This window comes from Trachurus trachurus, assembly GCF_905171665.1.
Source record: "Trachurus trachurus genome assembly, chromosome: 17".
Taxonomy (NCBI): Eukaryota; Metazoa; Chordata; class Actinopteri; order Carangiformes; family Carangidae; genus Trachurus; species Trachurus trachurus.
Window position 1 is genome coordinate 29,273,999 of NC_139900.1, and position 21,502 is coordinate 29,295,500.

At 43.2% G+C, this 21,502-nt stretch overlaps 2 protein-coding genes across 2 annotated transcripts; both read right to left on the minus strand.

Annotated features, from left to right (window-relative positions):
* Positions 1–1,003: 1,003 nt before the first annotated feature.
* On the minus strand, positions 1,004–10,727 carry LOC311001134 (uncharacterized protein; the record flags this gene model as incomplete). The annotated part of the gene is made up of 3 exons (XM_083992122.1): positions 10,397–10,727; positions 6,369–6,659; positions 1,004–2,461 (listed from the first exon to the last, which is right to left on the minus strand). Exons 1-3 carry the CDS (start codon positions 10,691–10,693, stop codon positions 1,004–1,006), a joined length of 2,046 nt encoding a protein of 681 aa, XP_083848248.1. The 5' UTR covers positions 10,694–10,727.
* Positions 10,728–13,855: 3,128 nt separating this feature from the next.
* LOC311001135 (uncharacterized protein) lies at positions 13,856–19,755 on the minus strand. The gene is made up of 5 exons (XM_083992123.1): positions 19,322–19,755; positions 16,056–16,152; positions 15,861–15,963; positions 15,546–15,780; positions 13,856–15,297 (listed from the first exon to the last, which is right to left on the minus strand). The coding sequence occupies exons 1-5, from the start codon at positions 19,622–19,624 to the stop codon at positions 14,002–14,004; spliced, it is 2,034 nt and encodes a 677-aa protein (XP_083848249.1). The 5' UTR covers positions 19,625–19,755; the 3' UTR covers positions 13,856–14,001.
* Between the last annotated feature and the right edge of the window lie 1,747 nt (positions 19,756–21,502).

The following is a 21,502-nucleotide window of genomic DNA, read 5'->3' on the forward strand; positions in this document are numbered from 1 at the left end:
AAAATGACCCAAAATGGCAGCCACACACAGTTTTTTAAAACATTTTTTAATGTAACCAACAAACAAACAGAAAACCCATGAAGGTGCAGATAAGCTATTTTGCACTTTAAGTTAATGTCAGTATAGTATGGCCGTAAACAAGAAGAAACCTGAGAGAGGTGAACAAGCCTCAACATTAGAGCAGACACTGTAAAAGCATAGCATGGTATTGAACATTTGTAGTATTGCTGGTTAACATCTCAACATGAACTCTCAATCATCATCAGTTGTAATATAGATAGACAACAAAACATATGTGTTTCTATTGTGCAACACCACAACAGTTCTTGAAAAAGTTCTTTCACAGAGAACATCCTGTGTCACTAAAGCTCAGGCTGAACAAGAGAAATGACATTTTTATGAATACATCAGGTCAAAATATCCACCCCACCATTTCTTTATCAGTTCAAAGACATATAAAAAAAAAGGAAAGACAAAACTATTCAAAAAAGAAATCTATCCATTCTATTTTCTATCCCTTTCCCTATATGCCAAAAAACCACTGATGTTTGAGTGACTGTGCTACAGTGTCTGGACACGAGTATAAATAAAAAATGAAAATATAGGTATTTTCCGCTTGAAACTGGTATCATTAGTGTTACAAGACTGTACATGAATAGAGTACAGTTTCCCACATTTGGGGAATTTAAGGGAATCTGTTTGTCCTACACTGACATTGACCGTCTCACAATACACTCAGTGCTTATGGAGACAGCTACCTAAAGTCAGCTGCTTACATGGCTTTACACTGATTTTGAGCAACCACTGAATTTCTTACTGTTCCCTAGAAGGACTGAGCATATTTTATTTAATATGACATAATGAATAACATCTTGTTGTAGAAACTGTGTAAATAGTACAAACATGGCCCCATAACAATTTCTCATATTTTTCAACATATCAACTTAATATTAGGCAAAAATCATTACTTCTCTCTTTCTTTTCAGAATTCAATTTTTAAATTTCAGGCCACGGTTTCCTTTCTTGCTCTACCCCTGCGTTTCCCTGAGCTCTCACTGCTGTTGTCACGGCTGCATCTCTTTTTATTCTGGGTGAAAATCAGAGTCACTGTCATATTTTTTGGTTTTCTTCTAGATCTCCCTGTGCTCTTCCTCTTCACAGTCTGGCTCTCCTGACCTTCATCCTCCTCTTCTGAGTCAAATGACATGTTGCTGTCCAGCTGCTCGCTGTCACCCTCCTCGTCACTGGAACCCGTTTCCTTCAACTTCTGCAACTTTAATTTTGAAGACTCTGAAGGGTTTGAACGCTGGTCTTTGTTTTGCCCTGACAGTAATAATTTGCCATCTGAACCTCTCTTTGGACGTCCTCTCGGTCGGCCTGTCCTCTTCTTTTTACTTTTTGGCAAAGCAATCGCCTCCTCCTTCGCCTCCTCCTGCACCTCCTCCTGCACCTCCTCTTCTGCGTCTTCCTCTTCTTCCATATTGTCAATCTCTGAGTCTGTACCTCTCCTGTTCTCATTACTGTCACCATTGTCACTTGCCCTTTTATTGGTCTTACCCTTTCTACGTGCAAACCCAGAATTGGATGTGTGGTAACGCTGGACATGACTCTTCAAGCTCACGTTGTGATTGAAGCACTTGTCACAGTGCTGACACTTATAAGGCCTCTCCCCTGTGTGCAGACGCATGTGAGATTTGAGATGGCTCGTCTGGCTGAAGTCTCGCTGACACACCGAACACTTGTACGGCCTCAGTCCAGTGTGCACGGCGGCGTGTCTCCGGAGATGATGTACATCCGTGAACTCAATCCCACACACTCCACATTTGTATTCTGGTGGCCCTCTGTGTTTTGACAGGTGAAAGTTGCGGGCTTTATTGGTGGAAAATGTCTCTGGACAGTCGGGACATTTATAGGGATCTTTGTTATCCTCGTGAATCTTCTCATGTTTAAGTTTGTCTACCCTTGTTTTGAATGTAACATAGCAGTATTTGCACGGATGTTCGTAGGTTTCATCGTGGATTCTGCTATGAGCTTTTAGAGACTTCTCAGCGACACATCTTTTGCCACAAATGTCACAGGAATAGGGCTTAATTTTGTACTCGCATGTGTGAGGCTTCAGACGATTGAAAAAACTTCCACACTCGGTGCAGAGCTCCTTAATTTTGAGGCCAGACTGGGAATCAGACTCTTCTTCGTCCTCGCTTGATTCCTCTTCTTCCTCCGTTTCTTCGGATTCCTCTGCTTCCTCTGCTTTCTCTGCAAGCTCTTCAGCCAGCAAAACCTCACCCGTTGGAGTCCACTCCTCGTCTGTACTCATCTTAACTTCTTCATCATCAACTTCTTCTTCTTCTTCATCATCATCGTCATCCTTATCATCATCCGGGGGATCACTTTCTTCATCACTGAGGGAAACTGTAACAGAGACGGCTGCGTTGTCAGGGCTGTCACATGTGGGTATTTCCTGTGTAAGAAGAAATGACACCATGGTAACATTAAGACATGTAAGACACACACAGACCATCTATATATTTTTATATATTTTAAAAAGTTCAATTACTATCTTAACTCACAACCGCAGTTGAGACCAGTTTTTTCCGACCAGTTGATGAACTGTAAAAACTTTGTATATAGCGTACACTTAAACTACTGTATTATTTTGAGATTAGACGTCTGGGCCGTGTATCTTCTGGTGAGGTATTATGTGCTGGGAACCTATTTGTACCATTGACGAAGCATGGTGCTGTACTGAGCATTACTTTTTGGCTATGAGTGGATTTTTTGATCACAGTTGGCTCGTGGCTACAGAGACAGCAGTATTTTATTTTGGTATCTGGCTGTCTGTGCTGAAGTCGCTACGACAAGAATAGTTGTGGTCGGCAAACTTGATCTCTCTCGGGGGTGTTCTTCCCGGTCTGGGTTAAACATACATCGGAATATCTTCAAAATGTTTGACAGGTTCATGCATTTACATCTACTGTGTAGTTTTCATAGTTTACTTTAGGCGCGTTTCCACTGCAGGAACTTCAGGGTAATTTTACGGGGCAAGCCCCATTGGTGCGTGTCTCCACTGCAGGAACCTCCCCCACAGGGCCGCTTACAGGAACCTTTACGGGGCCGAAGGGAGTCCCTGCCTGGGGGTAGGTACTCAGATCGGCCCTGCAATAGTCCCGGTGGGGCTTGAGATTTACTCTGTGCTGATTGGTCAGACTCAAAGCAGGATGTGACCCTAAGAGAAAACCTCGAAATAAGCGGCATTTTTAAAACCTAACGTTACTAAAAACGGAAAAACAGCCGGAAAAAAAGAGAGAATAACTCAGCAACAGACGAGAGTAGCTGTACTAGGCCTGGTAAAAAAAGAAAGAAAATGTGTGATAAATACACGATCGCGGGATTACGTGACGATCCAGGCGGCAATTAAAAACAGAATCTTTTTTTTTTTTTTAGAAAGCATCTATATACTGCCAGAAAAAAAAAACAAGAGCGGTAAAAAAAAAAACGCTGCACAACTTCCACGCGATGATCCGGTGGGTCCTGTCTGCAGTGGAGACACGGCCGCCGAGAGGGCCGAGTGAGAGGACGGTTCCTGTAGAAGTTCCTACCCCCTCCTTTTAGCAGGAACTCCTGCAGTGGAAACACGGCTATAAAGTAAATATTTATTAATGCTGTACATACATATTTTAGGGCTGGACGATTAATTGAATTTTGATCGTGATTACGATTTTGGCTTCTCACGATCATAAAAACACTGTAATCGAAGAAAAACGATTATTTTTTTGTTTGGTGTTTTATTCTGAAAAACACACATGCGCGCTTCCGCCCCGCGCATGCACTGCACTCCTCTCTCAGTTAATGCTGTGGACGAGTCCACTTGTGTGTTGACGGCGGCGTTTAAAAATCAGCGCCAGTGAAGAGAGAGCAGCGGCCACCGCTCAGGACGAATGAACGGGAAATAATCATTTAAAACACTCGCTGGTCTCCTCAAAGCGGCCGCACAGCAACAAGCCTCCTCTTCCTCCTCCTCCTCCTCCTCCTCCTCCTCCTCCTCCTCCTCCTCCTCCTCCTCCTCCTCCTCCTCCTCCTCCTCCTCCTCCTCCTCCTCCTCCTCCTCCTCCTCCTCCTCCTCCTCCTCCTCCTCCTCCTCCTCCTCCTCCTCCTCCTCCTCCTCCTCCTCTTCCTCTTCCCCCGGCCCATAGGCTACACGTGCATATGTTTACAAAGCAATCTGTAGAGCGGCGGATAACGTTATAAGATGTTACGACGTGTATTTGTGTAGTTTAATCTGTCATAAACAAGAGATCACTTATGGGGCGCGTCAAAAAAAAAAAAGAAAAAAAAAAAGTTATGGGGTGCGTTCGTGACGAGAGCTGGGACAGCGCAGCGGGGCGGAGGCTCTGATCTTCCCAGGTTAAAGCAGAAGTGAGTGATATATTTGTGTTAATATAAGTCTTAAATAGTTATATCTTCCGACAGCAATCACTTACATAGAGTGTTTGGACTGAAACACGGGTCTCTCAGTCCATCTGCTCTGCTCTGAGCCGAAGAGAAAACATTTATCGTATCCTACAGTTTTTATCCAATGAGGAGAGAGAACGGCATGCAGGGCTGTGTGTGCAGCCAAGGAACGCCGTGAATGTGGTGACGTAGCGACGAGGACTGTTATGGTGCGTTCAAGGAAACTCGTATTTTTCCGACCGTGAAGTCATACCAGTTCGATCTGGTACAAGTTCACCGGTCGGAAGTTACGAGTGGCCGTTATAGTGACTTTCACCGGTAAAACAGGTCGGAAAAACACGAGTGGGTTGCCTGGAACGCTACAAAGTCGTAAGTTGTGACTTGAAGCTGTAATTTACGATTTCAAAAGCCTGCCTGGAACGCAGCATTAGCGAAAACGACCGGATCACTCACTTCTGCTTTAAGCCTCCATTCTCCCTCTTAATAAGTTAAACCATGACAATTACTCCAAATCTGTTTATTCAAGGTAAAAATGTAGAAAAGTTAAGCTAAACACCCTGTATAGTTTCTGCTGCTGGATCATAAAACTTAAAAAAAAAAGTTTTAAATTAATTTTGAATAAATATTTAAAATTATAAACTTAAAAACCTTAAACACACATTGGCACTGTTTATTTAAGGTAATAAATCGTGTAAATAATCGTGATTTCAATATTGACCAAAATAATCGTGATTATGATTTTTGCAATAATCGTCCAGCCCTAACATATTTGCTGTGGAGTGTTTTGTCTAAGTTTTGAGAATATGAAGCCATAAAGCTAGTTGTTTGCAAAACAGCTGGGTATTAATCTTCTTTTGCTCAACTAATCAATGGGCTCTTTCAGGAAGTAGTGGAGCTGTGCAAAGAGCCCATTGACTGACTTTTTCAGCTCTGGTTAGTTATTATTATGCCACAAAATACACTGATGATAAATTATGAATGTACAAAAGCATTACATAGCTGTAACTCTTAACAGTATGTATCTCTGTGGGGTTGTGCAATATTTGGAGAGAGGGCTATTATACGGTCTTTACATGCTTCTTGGATGGGCAGGGCCACTACACTGAAAAGCAGAAATGTATGTACTGTACTACATTTGTTATTGTGTTGACTCGTTAACAATTAAAAACAGGGCTCTAGCACTGACTTGTCTTATGATTGATGACTTAATACATGATTAGACAATAACATTAATACCCAGCCATTTTGCAAACAACTATGCAGAGAGCTTTAAAGGGACAACGAGGAGTTTTGGAAAAGCGAAGCGTTTTCACACTACATTTATGAGCCTCCGCATCGTGAAATTCTTTGACCGGCGCAAGAGGGACTCATGTTTTCATTCATCAATAATTAATGTCAGAGGTTCGAAGACGATCACATACCGTCGTAGTTCCCACCATAAACGGAGATTCGGCGGCATTATTCTCATGACTCGCCACGAAACCGAAAGTAAAGAAAGCTGGTCGGCTCGACCAGCATTTCCGCCACCACTAATAATAACGATATAGCCTATTTATCGAAAATGGGCCCATTAACAAGTGTGGGTAGCGTAGATTAATCCACATTAACGTGAGACTTTTTTATAACCAAATAGAAACGCCTCGTTGTCCCTTTAAAAAAAAAACTCCATAGCAAACATTTATGTACAGCATGAATAAATATCTAGGCATTTACTCACTGATATTAACAGTCATTGAAACTATATTTCGTAAATACATAGTTTGCTGTTGGACTGTGTGGGAAAATGAATTCCAACCAGTCAGCTGGAGGAGTTGGACATGTTTTACATGGAGGGTGTCTGATTGTCTGACGTGTTGAGTAGGCAGGACTGTGGGGATGATGAGCAGATGTTACCACATCTGTCACAGCAGACTCACCATGTCATCCAGCTCTGACTTGACGGGACCCAGGGACGGGACAGCCCCGGGCTTTAGCTGGAGCATGCCAGACGGAGACGGTGTTTCAAAACAGTCATCTGTGAAGTGTTCACTACAAATCATGATGTCGGTCCAGCACGACTCCTTCAGTCGTTGTCCATTGACCTCGAACAGGAACTGGACCCACTCCAGTCTCCTCTCCGGATCCTCCGGTAACTTGAATCGTTGCACCACGTGACGCCTCGACTCACATCCCACGACGGAGCACAAACTTAGGCGGTATTCAGGTGGCTGTAACAGACAAGAATAAAGACTGTTAGTCAACAACAACACTTAGAAGAAATGATAGTCCTGCTAAGCCAGACTTTGGGCTAAAATACCCTCAAGGAATACCCCCCAGGTTAGCACACCCGGAAAGCTCACATCGTGTCACCTTATTTTCCAGGTTGTTTCAAAAGTAGTGGGGGTATAGATCATGTAAGTGACCAGGCATTTGTGTTTTTTGTTTTGTCAAAACTTGACATTTTTGATTTTACATCATCAGTATATTACAATGTGATTCAATACTACAACTACAACTACAACAACAACAACAACAACAACCGCTAGGGGGCTACAAACACACAGAGGCAATTTTTCAGGATATTATGTTAGTCTTGATAGCTTTCATATTGATGGATTTTTTTAATAGTTTTAATATATTGTTTGACTTGGCTAAATGTATAATAAGATGGTGGTATAATTGTTTTTCTTTTGCAGATGGATTGTCAGTGAAGCTAAACAATATAGAGTATATTCAAAGCAAAGGGAAAAATATGGTTCAATAGAAAAAGAAATCAGGTTGCAAATATCTTCCCATAATTTGGTGGAGAGAAGGGCCAGACCAAAATAAATGAAAAACATCTTCAGGGTGTCCTACACGGGACCAGGCAAACTTTTGTTCATTATAAGACTACAACAAATTCTGTCTGTGGCTTGGACTGCATAAAAAGATGTTGCTTAGTGCTCTTTCCCCCACCCAGTTGGAAAAGGTACCTCCACGCTGTCTGCAGCCCGCAGCTCCGCGCGTGGGACGGCATTCTTCTTCAGGTAAGTTTTTAATGGGTTCTTGGGGTCGTTGGCTTTTTTAGATAACACAAAGTCGTCTTTGGCGAAATGTTTACAGCAGACGCGGTAGTTCTTCTGCCGTAGCGTCTCGGTCGACGTGTTGAGTGACGACACTCATCGGCCAATCAGTGGAAGGCAGTCGGCTGACGTCACGTTTTAGTAACGCTTCGGCTCGCTTGGAACCAGGGCTGAGGTGATACCAAAAGTGTACCTGGTTGCAGGTACTGCGTGCTAGTGGAAACGCGCAAATAGCGCGCCGAGCCGAGCCGAAGCGCGCTAGTGGAAACGCGCCATTAGCAGTAGGTTCGTTACCTTTAATTGTCGGTGCAAGCTATTTTTAGAACGGCGGAGCAGAGCCGTGAGCTGCTCAGAGCTACGCTACGGAGGCTCATGGGATTTCTTGGTTTCCCTCATCAAACTCATCAAATACACACTCCAACAACTCCCAAACGCTCTTGTGGACAAGTTGTGACCTGCACATTCACCACGCTATGAGATAATAATGGAACGTTACGAGGCGGAGTTGTTTTCGAGGTTAATACAGAGACTGCTTGCAGAAAAACTGTCCCTGAGGGCAACACGCATCAGTGGTTTTGCATGAATTTAACTGTCTGGTAACGTTCTGTTATTATCTCATAGCGTGGTGAATGTGCAGGTCACAACTTGTCCAACAGAGCGTTTTGGAGTTGTTGGATTGTGTATTTGATGGGTTTTATGAGAAAAACCAAGAAATCCCTTAATGAGCCTCCGTAGCGTAGCTCTGAGCAGCTCATGGCTCTGCTCCGCCGTTCTAAAAATAGCTTGCACCGACAATTAAAGGTAACGAACCTACTGCTATGACTATAGGGATTATAGCAATGGGCCATTTTGGCAAAATGTTGAACTATCCCTTTAATTATGTTTTCACTTCCTCTCTATTATTAAAGGGATAGTTCAACATTTTTGGTAAATTACGCCTGGCTATTACCATAATCCCTATAATCATAGGAGTAGGTTCATTAATTTTAATTATTGGTGCAAGCTGTTTTGAGATCAGCCAGGCAGAGATGCCAGCTGCTCAGCAAAGTCAATGGAGGTGAACGGTACTGGGCCTCTTTCTCTCATCAAACTCATCAAATACACAATCCAACAATGCTAAAACGCTCCCGTGGACAAGTTGTGACCTGCACATTCACGACCACACTATGAAATAATCATGCAACAAGACGAGACAGAGCTGTTTTGACAGTCAAATTGCATAGCCGGAACTTCATTCCAGACACGCTACTGCTGGGCGGAGTGATTTCAAACCCGCACGTACTTTAGGGTTGCTCTATTTGATTGCATTAGATTACACAGGTGTACCTAAAAAAAAAAGTGGCTAGAGAGTGTATTATGCAGTACATTATGTTGATGGTGGGATGGGAGCGGCGGAGGAACCACCTCATCACAGGGAGGACATGCTGTGACTCCACACTCATCACCACAATCTCCAGAGGGAGGCATTAGCCCTACTTCTCATTTTTACCAACAATGAGTCACTTTACTTAAATGCCCTGGGCAAGCACTTGCTTATCCCCAATACAACGATAATAACAACATTTGCATCTTAGTGTTCATTCGCCCTGTTGTAGGCTATGTTGCAGCAGAGAGACTGATGAGTGAAAAACACAACAGTCACTTACCACGTTTGCTCTCCCTGTATGGCCGACAGACGGTATGGCATCGTTTTTCAAGTGCGACGACTGAACAATTCCTGTCATTCGTTTCTCCATCGCTATCTTGTAGTCCTCCGGTAAAAAGTGCTCGGAGCAGACAATCATTTTCCGGAGTATCATTACAGGGGTGTTGGGATCGATGCCCAGAAAGAGTAGCCACTGTTTCATCCTGTCCTTATTTGAGGTTGGCATTTTGTGAAACTTCACACTGCTCCATTTCTTCGGCTTGTTACCGCAACCTCTTACAATACATGTGTACACCATGATTATGTACGAGGATGCACACAACACAGAGGCGACGGCAACTACGGCGCTGCTGCCGAGGTGCGCACTGTGTCACTCCTCTTTCTCCTTCCGTTGTTGTTCAGTTTTAATGGCGGTGAACAACCAACGAGTACGGAGCATTACCGCCTCCCTCTGGACTGGAGTGTCAACGGGAGAATAGCAGGAAACAAAACGTATAAACCTAACATTTAAATCATTTGTCTTTCTCTTAGAAACAACAGCATCTGCCCATAGACACGCAATGATGACTCACTGAGATATACTCTCTCTAACATACCTTGCTTGTCCGAATTAATATGTTTTACTCACTGTCATGTTGGACACCTGTGGAATAAGGAATACAGAATCTGCATTTTAAACAGCAAAGCACTATAGTCATCCACTGTATCAAAGAGTATTGTAACAAACTGGCAATGCCACTATGTTATTCCACCAAAATGCTGTAGCCTATGACTGGAGAGTTATTTCAGTTATCTGGTGATCAACATAGCTGTTGTATATTCAGCAGTTACCCCAAACCATTTTTAAAAATACACACTGACTCTTAAGGACATTGAACATGTTGTACAGAAGATGAAGATACTGAAAGACTCAGTAATAAGTGCTTGCACTTGAGGATGAGGTTCTTACAACAATAACACACATCAAGCTTTTTAAGAATCTAAAAAATATACAACACAAATGAATGATGTACAGGAGCCCAGTTCACACATTGGTGTCTGCAGAGGGTTATTCAACACTTGGTATGGACTACAGAAAATTATGGTGCATTACAGTAACTTAGCCTACAGTATTTTACTACCGCTTCGAAATAGGCCTTGTAGAGAATTATTTAACTTATCTTTTACCGTTTTTTATTTTGAGATAATACACCGATCCATGTGCACAGCTTATAGCCTAATAACATCATTACACAAAGCTTCATTAGAAATGCATTACCTCCTTTTTGCCTTTTGCAGCCATCGGGACGACATTCCTCCTTAGGTTCAGACGCTGCGTTTTTCGGGCTGCTGTCGTTGGTCTTACTGGAAAATAGTCCTCCGGGGTGAAGTGAGCACTGCAAACCCGATGATCCGCTAGCTTCAGTGCTCCCACTTCAGTGTCGGGGTCCATTTTCAGGTTAACTAGCCAGAGCTTTAGTAACTCTCGGTCGCGGCAAGGAAGCCTGTGGAAGCTTAAGTTCGTCCAAGTGGTCATTTTGTTGGTACAATTTGGAAACGCGCAAACACGAACCATAGTGTATGATAAGCAGAAGCAAACTCCAGGTACACAAGCCGACCGGCGCAGAGTGATGAGCTGTGCTGCGGCTGCGCGCGGCGCTCAGAGATGACGTCATCCAGTTCAGAGGTTAGTAAGCCAATCTAAAGCGATATCTCTAATCGCTCTGGGCCAATCTAAAGCAAAGAACTTTTTTTTTGTTCAATCTTATACGGTAAGTACTATATTCACAAATATAAATGGTCCTCAAAAAGACGAAGGATCCAGGAGTTTAAAATAGAAATCCGCCACTACTACATACTATGAAGAATGGAAAAGTTATAAAAAACAGTAGACATTTACAAATCATTAAAGGTGTACAGAAAAGAAAATTGAATTTGAGCCCACTCTGGGTCATAAAATTAGTGTAATAACTCATCTATCAGACGATGTAGGCCAAACTTTGTGCAAAATTCTATTTTTGAGTAAATCCGGGATGAAAGTGTTTTTTTTTTTTCGCATTGGATAATGCAGGCGCACGGATTATACGTCAGCCTGTACACGATTCACCAGCCACTGATATTGGATCCGTAATCCGTCATTCAAACGTCTGAGACACACACACACACACACAGAGCTCGGTCTCGCCCAAGGGGGCAGTTGTCGGTCTGAGAAGTGAAGCTCACTTCCGCGTTCAACAAACTGCAATCCCCTCTTCTTCCTCTGGGGGCTGGCTCCAGAAGGGAGCAACTCCAATTGAGCCCCATGTTAAAATAGCCGACTTTACAGCTTTAAAAACATATTTACAGCCTGGTACATTTTTTTTTTTTTTTGGTCTTGTCGTGGAAATTCTCTGTTGCTGGTGAAGAATGAAATAAGGACTTGCCGGCGGACATGATTTTATTTCCTTGCAAGGAAAGGTCAATTGGACCCAAGTAAAGTCAAGTGGGTGAAGTTAAAGAAAAGACAAAGACAATGGCGCGACCGAAACACTTATACCTGAGGAAACACCCCCTCAGGTATGCCACACCCCTTTGTCTGCTGCAGGGGCCGGTCCAATACTCAGACAGTGTGTTTTCAATGCTCTTTGTCTGTTGGAGGTATTGGCACCGACCCCCGAGGGTGTATTTTCACACCTGGGGCATTCTGCAGGGTTACATGTTAAGAGGTCTAGACATTAGAATACACAAATGGGTAACAAACAAAGGAGTTCTGATACCTTGGGAGGAAAGCAGGGGGTAGGGACGTCACAAGTGATTAAACCAAAGGAATATTGTAATTTACCATTACAGTCTCAACCGATAGTTTCTACCCCCGCACACACTCTGAGGGGGGTGAATTTTTTTTTAACTCTACTGTTTTACTATTAGGTTTAAAATTCTGACCAATTAGGGCGCGGAAACGTTGAGTGACAGGTCCGGAGACCGCTGCTTCGAGGCCAGTGGGCGGGTTCTCTGCCGGCTAACGGCCGCACCTCTCCAAATATGGAAAGTAGAATCCAACATGGCGCAGCTCAAACCCCCGTAGTAGCGGCACAAAACAGACTCCCCCAAACCAATGGGTGACGCCACGGTGCTACGTCCATTCTTTTTACAGTCTATGGTCTCGCCCCAAGCTTTGAATATCCCGCCCGCTCGATAACGACCAATCAAATTTGTTTTCCTTACTCAGGTAAACTCGTGTTGCAGCTCGTGACAACTCGGCGCGACAAACAGGACAAACGGCCATTTCTGTACACCTTTAAAAACCCTGTTTGATTATTTGAAATGATAACCTATTTTTTCCAACTCAGTTAAAAGGATGTATTTTGTTTTTGGTTTGTTCATTTGATTTATTTGGGTGTGAAAAAAAAGAAAAAATCTAGACCCCAGATGACGATTGTTAGAGAATAATTTCACTTTCCTAGATAGTTTGTGTAGTTAATGGTCAATCCCTCTGTTTTATAGTGGGGAGCTATGAATTAGAGGACTTCCTGTTAGATTACTGCCGTTATCTGCCCTACTTTCTCTCTGAGGAACACGCCAAGGCCATGGTCCCTCTTTGGCATCTTCAATCTCACTCTCCTGGCAGGTTGCAGACACAACTGTAGAGTTAGATGATAACGCTCACCGTCACTGAGTAACATTTTGCGTGAGAAACTATTGTTTCTCTCCCATTTCCAAGCTGGAGTGAATCCGTATCTTCATTTTTATGCACTATAGCCAATTGGATGTTAAAGCAGAAGTAAGCGATCCGGTCGTTTTTCTGACTTCTTGTCAGCCGATGGAGTTAGCAGCCCCCGCCCTTGTCATGGATCTATTGGTCCTTGTCCCTACGTCACCATATTCATGCACATCCCTTGGCTGCAGACACAGCCCTTCATGCCGTTCTCTCTCCTCATTGGATAAAGGTTGTAGGATACAAGGAAATAAAATAAATGTTTTCTCCTCGGCTTACAGCAGAGCAGAGTGACTGACAGACCCGTGTTTCGGCCCAAACACTCCATGTAAGTGATTGCCATCGGAAGATATAACTATTTAAGACTCATATTAACACAAATATTCCGCTTACTTCTGCTTTAACGCATCTCCCCTTTGCTGTCTTGGTCCACCTTTCTAGTAAAAGAATCTGAGCTTTGCCGTTTGACCCTTAGAATTAAGGTGGCGTCACGCACTCATGTTGTGTTGACGACTTTTCTGTTTTCCCCGATCGAGCCTAAATAAACTCCTTCAGCGTAAGACATCCAGGACTCTGGTACTTCTTCTTCACCAGCATCACCACAAATTCCTCCCTAACATATACATCATTCTAATGACACCAAAGTTGTATGGGTGATTAAACGACCGCATTTTATGCCAGAAATAAGGTCCAGATTGTAAAAAAACAAACAAAAAAAACACACTTTTAACAAACTGGCAATGCCATGTTATCCCACCAAAAATGCTGGATTGACTGGATAGTTATTTCAGTTATCTGGTGATCTCCTTATAACACAAGCTGTTGTAATATTCAGCAGTTCCCCCAAACCATTAAAAAAAAAAATACACACTGGCCCTTAAGGAAATTTAATATATTTTATCTTAACAGAAGACTCTGTTGGCGTACAGTAAGAATTAGGTGGTGGCACTAGGATGAGGTTCTTCCAACAATTAATACACATAGAGTTTTATGTAAGTTAAAGAATTAAAAATATATAACACAAATGAACAGCGACCATCCAAATCAGCCCAGTTTAACACATTTGTACCAAGTCTGACCAGAATGCAGTGAAAGTTTCTCATAATACATAATGGTTCCATTTATATAATGGGAACCAGTGATGTATGATACTCAGCTGTATGCAATAGATTATTTAGTACAATGTTTTTCTAAGTGTCCTCAGTTGCTTGATTTTTTCTGCGTCTCCCCCTGCGCCCCCGTGTGCTCTCACCACCGTTCTGGCGGCTGTTCCTCTTTTTCTTTGAGTGTGCAGGATCAAAATCAACGTCACTGTCAGAATTGTTCGACCTTCTCCTAGATGTGCTCTGCTTCAAAGTCACTTTCTCGCCCTCGTCCTCCACTTCCTCCTCCTTTGAGCCAAAGGACATGTCACTTTCAGACAGCTCGTCCTCACTCTCTTCATCATTGCATGGCTGTAGCTTTGATTTTCCACTCTTAGAATTTGAATCTGAGCCTTGCACTTTCTTTGCCCGAACCAGTGCTGGATTTCTCTTAGGCCTTCCTATGGGTCTACCTGTGCTTCTCTTACTCTTTTTAGGTCCTGGCACCTTCTCTTCTGCATCCTGATCTTGATCTATTATGTCAAGCTCCGAGTCATCGCCTCTCTTGTTGTGATTACCAGCGTCTCTCCGAGTTTTGTTTATCATACCCTTCTTTTTGTCATCCCCTGTGTGGTAACGCTGCACATGACTCTTCAAGCTCACGTTGTGATTGAAGCGTCTGTCACAGTGTTGACACTTAAAAGGCCTCTCCCCCGTGTGCAGACGCATGTGAGATTTGAGGTGACTCGCCTGATTGAAGCCTCGATCGCACACATGACACTTGTACGGTTTCTCACCAGTGTGCACGATTAAGTGTCTTCGAATAGAAAGTACACGGTTGAATTCAATCCCACAGATGTGGCATTTTAAATCCTGGGGGGCTCTGTGGTCCTCCATGTGGATTCTACGTTCCTTATTTGAGGCAAATGTCTCTGAGCAGTCTGGACATTTATAGGGTTTTCCTTCAGTTATGTGAATCTGCTCATGAGTTATTTTGTCCACCTTTGTTTTGAATGTAATGTTACAATATTTGCACACATACTCATAGTTTTCATCGTGGACTCTGCTATGAGAATTTAGAGCAACCTCACTGACACACCTCTTGCCACAAATGTTGCAGGAATAGGGCTTAACTTTGTGCTCACATGTGTGAGGCCACCGTTTACTGTAAAACCTACCACAGTCTGTGCAGAGCTGATTGCTGAGGGAGGAGAATCCACGGTAAATGTTATTTTGCTCATCATCATCATCATAATACTCGGTGTCTTCATCAGAGTCTCCCTGTAGCAGCGTAGTTGGAAACAAATCATCTGGTTGCCAGTCCTCATCTGAGTCCACGTCTTCCTGACCCTGATCACTGGATTCCTCTGTTTCATCCATGGGGTCACTCTCCTCAGACGCTTCCTGTAACACATACAGTGGAAAGAATTAGTAGGAATAACATTTTATTAACATCCAACACAGATTTTAATTGAGTGTTTATGGATAAAGGTTGAAATACATATTCAGTCAAAATATCAGGCATTTTAGATTTTTGCATTATGTCCTTTTTGTGGCTTACTTGGATACGCACCATTATTAAAAGTAAATCACATCTGTAACAGTGTGTTTGGATATGGTGCAGTATCTGTGTCTGACTACTGATGTCTCACCTCTGTAGATACTGCTGTGCCACCTTCAGCTGCTTGAATGGTGGCATTGGCCTGGCTTTTCCACTGTTTTCTGTATTTGCATTGAAGGCACTCTTTGTTCAAGATGAGGAGCATGCCACGGACAATCTTCTCCACCTTTACTTTTGATCGACACAAAGGACACTTGGTGCTGAACAGCTGGATCAGGAGTTTTTCATTCACGACATACTTCCCCTTCATCTGAAGAAGCGCAGCTCTGAAAAAGGAATTGGATTGAAATGATTTGAGGTCAGCGTTTCAAACTCTAGCATGGTTTAAAAAGTTAGTCTGACTTACTTCTCCCTGATGATATCAAGATTCACAATATTTTGCAGAATCTGACCATGATCAGTCAAAGAAACATCTGAAGTATCGCTCTGCACTGGGCTTACAGGAACGGCTAGGAAAATGAAATATAAAGATTTTTTGCTCGCCTGAAAATACATTTTCAAACAGTTTTTTCTCAACACATCACAATGTTTCGTTTCTTACCCACTGAAGCCAGTTCATCTTCAGAATACGAAGTTGGACTATCACATGTTTTTAACTGTTCACACTGATAATCAACTTCTAGTGTTCCCACGGATTCCTACACAAAACAAGGAAAGCACAAAATGATATAATACTTGAATTTAAAAGTTGGGATAACACAACATCACAGTCTGTGAGTAACATTATCATCTCCTCACCACAGACGCAACAAGTGGTCATCAGGCACCTGTTAGTGCAAACAACATTTCCACTGAGACGATAAAACATGTGCATGTGGAGTCTGATGGGACGAATCCATTATTTGCAATGTGGAGGTCTAAAATTACCAAAAATGTGGGATATTTAAAGCAGAGATAACCTGTTTAAAGCTACTGAGATGCTATAGAGTGACGAAGCGGAAGCAGGAAGTAACGTTGCCATGCGTCCTCAATTCAGGAAAAAGTCTCCATGTAAGTGAATCGGGAGTCGAAATTTTATTTTGTGATCCGATTGAATTGTGCCATGAGAAAAAAATATGACCTCTACCTGTTTAAAAACTATTGTAAAATAAAAAAAATTGACTCCCTTTCACTTATGGCGCTTTTCCACTACACTTTCACGGCACGGCACGTCTCGGCAAAGGCGCTTTTCCACTACAGCTGAGTTCTCTAGTACCTTCTCAGCGGGGACGGGGGCGGCACGGGGGTGATCGCGGGGCCGCATTGTCCGTGTCTCTTTTTTCGATCCGCTCGTCAGCTCCAAACTCACTCGTCTGCACCTCGTTAACAGACCACAGTGTGGTTTTACACACAGCAACATTTGACTCAGGTGAACAAATAACAACAGTCTCGGTACAGATCAGCTGGCGCTGTTGCCGGTCTGTTTTTGAAATTTCCGGGTTTGATTCTCATGTCGGACGTAACGCTCGCGACTCTTCCAGTGACGCCGCTCTGCCCAATCAATAGAAGGCAGTGGGCTGACGTCACGTTATAGTATCGCTTCGGCTCGCTTGGAACCAGGGCCGAGGAGGTACTACAAATGGTACCTGGTACCAGGTACTAGGGCTAGTGGAAAAGCAAAATAAGCGGGCCGTGCCGCGCCGCGCCAGTGGAAAAGCGCCATTACATGGAGACTTTTTCCGAATGGGCTCTATGCACAGCTCCACTACTTCCTGAACTTAATGCTGCTCCTTTGTTTCCTGTCTTACATTATTGGACAAACTGATTAATCCAGGTGTGTCTGTGTAGTCACTAGGGATGGGCATGATTAATCGATGATCGATTATTGATCGTTAAGAATTTTATCGATCCCGGAAAATTTTTATCGATTTATTATAAGGGATCATGTAGAGGGCAGAGGTTGTCATGGAGAAATAAACCACGGGTTTATTTTTTCATAACAACCAATAAACTCCATATAAGTATTATTATACAGGCCTATTATTATTACTACATGGTTTAAGAGTGAAATAATTCATTAAATATGACAGGGCACGTTTGTGTCGCGGACTCGTTGCAGCAGAGACGTGAGCCACAGCGGCTCCGCCCGCTCTGATCAGCAGGTTTGGTTTTCAGCAGCGGTGTGGAAGGAGCCTCCACTCTCTCTGTAAGTTACAAGCTACAAGTCATTTATCTAACATCACAACTAGTCCGAAGCTGTTTAACGACGGTTAAAATGAAACTTAAGGTAAATATCCTGCATAGTTTGTTTCTCTTTTCTGTGCCGCGCTGATCAGAGCGCCGCTCCGCGGTGTGTTGGCTACAGAAAAAACAATAAAACACACGCTTTCACAGTTTGAAAGTGCTTGTTATTTTTATTTGTACAAGTGCAGCCAAACACGAGGCTGAAGAGAGAGGGACAGCAGAGCTGCTCTGACAGCTCAGCTGCAGGTGAGCCAGGCAGCGCAACGGTGCTTTTTTTTTTTTTTTTTTACCTAAAAGATGCCAGCACCGGCACCGTCCCTGCAGGTGAAGCACAAGCACACAGACGTCCGTGTACGTTGTTGTCTGACCTTCTTCCTTCACGGGGACTGCCCTGGATTGCTGGCACACGCCATAGCCGCACGCATTAAAAAAAAAAAAAAAGATTATTAATATTAATATTAATATTAACGATTAATCGATAATTGATCGTTAATTTTCCCGAAGATCGATCAAAAAGATTTCTTCAAATGCCCATCCCTAGTAGTCACAATGGTCAGACACACCTGAATTAAAGTAACATTGCGGAGTTTTTCGGCCTTAAAATAATGTTTCCAGGCTCATTGCAATGGTAGAAAAATGGTTAATAGGATGAATGGTGCTGCCGCCGCAGCCTGAGCCGGGTCGCGTCGGCTGAAACTGCACTATGTAACTTCCCTGCACGGGTACGAATCACCGCCCCCCCTCATCCTCCCTCCCCTCTGCGTCGAGGGAGAGACGTGGTGGGTAAAAGCGAAACTTACGGTCCCCCCTCCGGTCGTCATCGCCGTTGCCGCCGCCGCCCCCCCTCCCCCGACCACCCGCCACACAGTCTCCTTGCAAACATGTGGGAAATACTGTTGTTTATAAATGGGAATAAACGCTGGATGCGCTTGCTGATAAGTTTCGTTTTCGTTTCCCCCCCCCAGACGATAGCGCTTCTCAACCAGATGGTGGAAGCACTGAGCTGAAACTCCACAATGTTGCTTTAATCAGTTTGTCCAATAATGTAAGACAGGAAACAAAGGAGCAGCATTAAGTTCAGGAAGTAGTGGAGCTGTGCATAGAGCCCATTGAGGACCCATGGCGACGTTACTTCATGCTTCGGCACTCTATTGAGCTAAAATGCTAATATTTTTGGCAGCAATCAACTTCTGGCAGGACACCGGTTTGTTTGCCATCTGCCTGCCTCCACGTGAATGCAGCATCAGTGTGACCCTCCCTCCATCCTCTCTCACACTACACCCTGGTGATGTTTTTCACAGACGCCACCTCCATCGTTTCTCCCAGAGCTGTCTCCAGTGAGTTTCCATGGTTACCTGGCTACGTTCTGCTGCCACCGAACGTAAAAGATGGCGGCACAACATGGCAGCCAGCACTCAGCTTACCAGCTCCATGTTTATATGAATGGCAAATTCAAAGCTTACCAGAACACGTCGGTTTGTTGATGGGGGGTAATTACTAATGAATGAAACACACACTTTTGAACGAAATAATCGATTTTAGTGAAGAGACAAGAGAAGTTACACAAATGTCGCTTTAAGTCAATGTAGTCTGTACCAGGTGTAGCTAAAGAGACGCATATTAAGTTAGTAAAAGAAGTCTCACCTCACATGTGGGGGTCTCCTCCGGCTCCCGCTTTGGTTCGTCCGGCTCCGACTTGATACACAGAGACGGGACAGCACCGCGCTTCAGCCTGGGCGTGTCGGGGGTCGAAGCCAGGTAGATGAAGCAGTCACCGGTGAAGTGCTCGCTGCAAATGGTGATATCAGTCCAGCACGTCTCTTTCAGTCGTTGCCCGTTGACTTCGAAGAGAAACTGGACCCACTCCAGTCTCTTCTCTGGATCCTCCGGCAACTTAAATCGTTGCGCACTGCGACGCGACGAATCGCATCCGACCACGGAGCACATGCCTCCGGCTGCCGAGGTAACGTTAACGACCCTCGGTGTGGACCTGTTGCTGCTCTCAACAGGCAGGACACACTTCTGCTGCGGCAGTGGAGGGTTAGAGGGGGCTGCGGCCGAGCAGTCGGGCTCTCATGGAGAGGTTTGCGCGGTATATTATTGTTGATGTTGGTGCTCTTCTTCTACGGCTGCTGCTGCTTCTTCTCTTCTTTGCGATTTACATTTCTGTGCATTGCGCCACCTACCGCACCGGAGTATCCACCTTTTTCCGAACGTCAAAAACGTACCGTAAGCTTGCCGGTTTTGCTCTTCCGGTGGAATTTTATGTTTACGTTTCCATGGTTTCGGTAGTCGTGATAAATGCATGGATTTCTTTTTTTTTTTTTTTCAATGAAAATCTGCAAAACGCATGGATCATCACACCAGCTTACAGTGGATATCACAAAAATTGACATCCGTGTTAAAAGCCAGCGAACGTACAATTCGGAAACTTGTGGATAGAGCAGCCTACACAGTGCAATTAGTTCAGTATCAGTTTCTTTATTATACAGTCTAAAATATAGCCTAGCTGATGTGAATTTACTTTTCCCTGTGTCCCTCTGTAAACTTATATTTCATGAACATATGGCATGAACACATGAACACAGTATGTTTATGGAAAGGCAGGGAGGGTATTAAATTTTAAGAGAGTTAATGTCAGAACAACTCTGAAAAGTATGTGCATAACAGTCTGTGGGGTGCAATTGTGGAATGGTCTGAATGAACTCAAAAATAGCACAACTATAAAACTGTTAAAATATATATGAAGAGTTCATTTGCAAAAGCAGATAACTCCGTTTTTTAAAAATTCATGTTTCTAAAAATATATGAGAATGAGGAAAAGCAGGGTGGAGATCTTGTCTTATTGAGTATGGGATGATGGAGTAGTGATAAAGGGGTGGGAACTGAAAAGCTCGGCTTCCTCCTGCTCCTTTTCGAGCATTCTTTGATGACTTAAATTGTTTGGGACTTGTTTTTTAGGACACTACAATGTGTTACTTATTTTATATGACCTTTTTTCTCTTTCTTTATCTTTTTTTAATATGTTCAAAATAAAGACTAATCAAATCAAATCAAAAACATTGCTCTACATTTAGTGCAGCCTCCTTATTCTTTCTCTGCACACTTGGATCTCTGCACACTTGGATCATTTCCCTAAACTATACAGCTACATGGCGACACCTCCTTTTTACCATTACCATCTTACACACATATTCTGATGTGATGCCATTACTCGTCTGTTCTGAAATGTGAAGTTAAAGTGATGGGTCTTCGGTCGTAGCGCTGTTTTGTTTGGGTTTACAAAAACGTATCATAAGTGCACTCTTCCGACTTTCTGGCACCAACCCCTTCTCTCTCTTGTTAAATAGCTCCAGCAGGATAATCAATCCTTGCCAAAATAATTTATAGTGTGTAAAATAACTTAGCTGGTCCTGCCCCATTGTTAGGCATTCAGTGTGGTTTCTTGTCAGGCATATCCCACCAGCTTTGGGGTCGATGAATGAGGTTACTTGAAAAGTAAAGTAAGTTTGAAGAAGGTTAGTGAGGATTTCCATCTTTAATGCTGGAAGAGAAAAACAATAACAACACTTAATGATAAATGTCTGTCAAGCTGATTCAATCCTCTGTTGTTAGTGTGTCAATATATTTTATTAGGTATTGTTTTATCCATCAAATCATCACAACCTTTTGCTGGTATCAGTTTAAAAACTATTTTACTATGCAAACATTTTAGGCACAGAACAAGAAGTGGTAATGTTCAGATATAAAAACTGCATCTGGGGTAGAGGTGCATAGTGATAGAGAGAATATGTCGACTTATTTGGTGTAACAACACAAACTAAA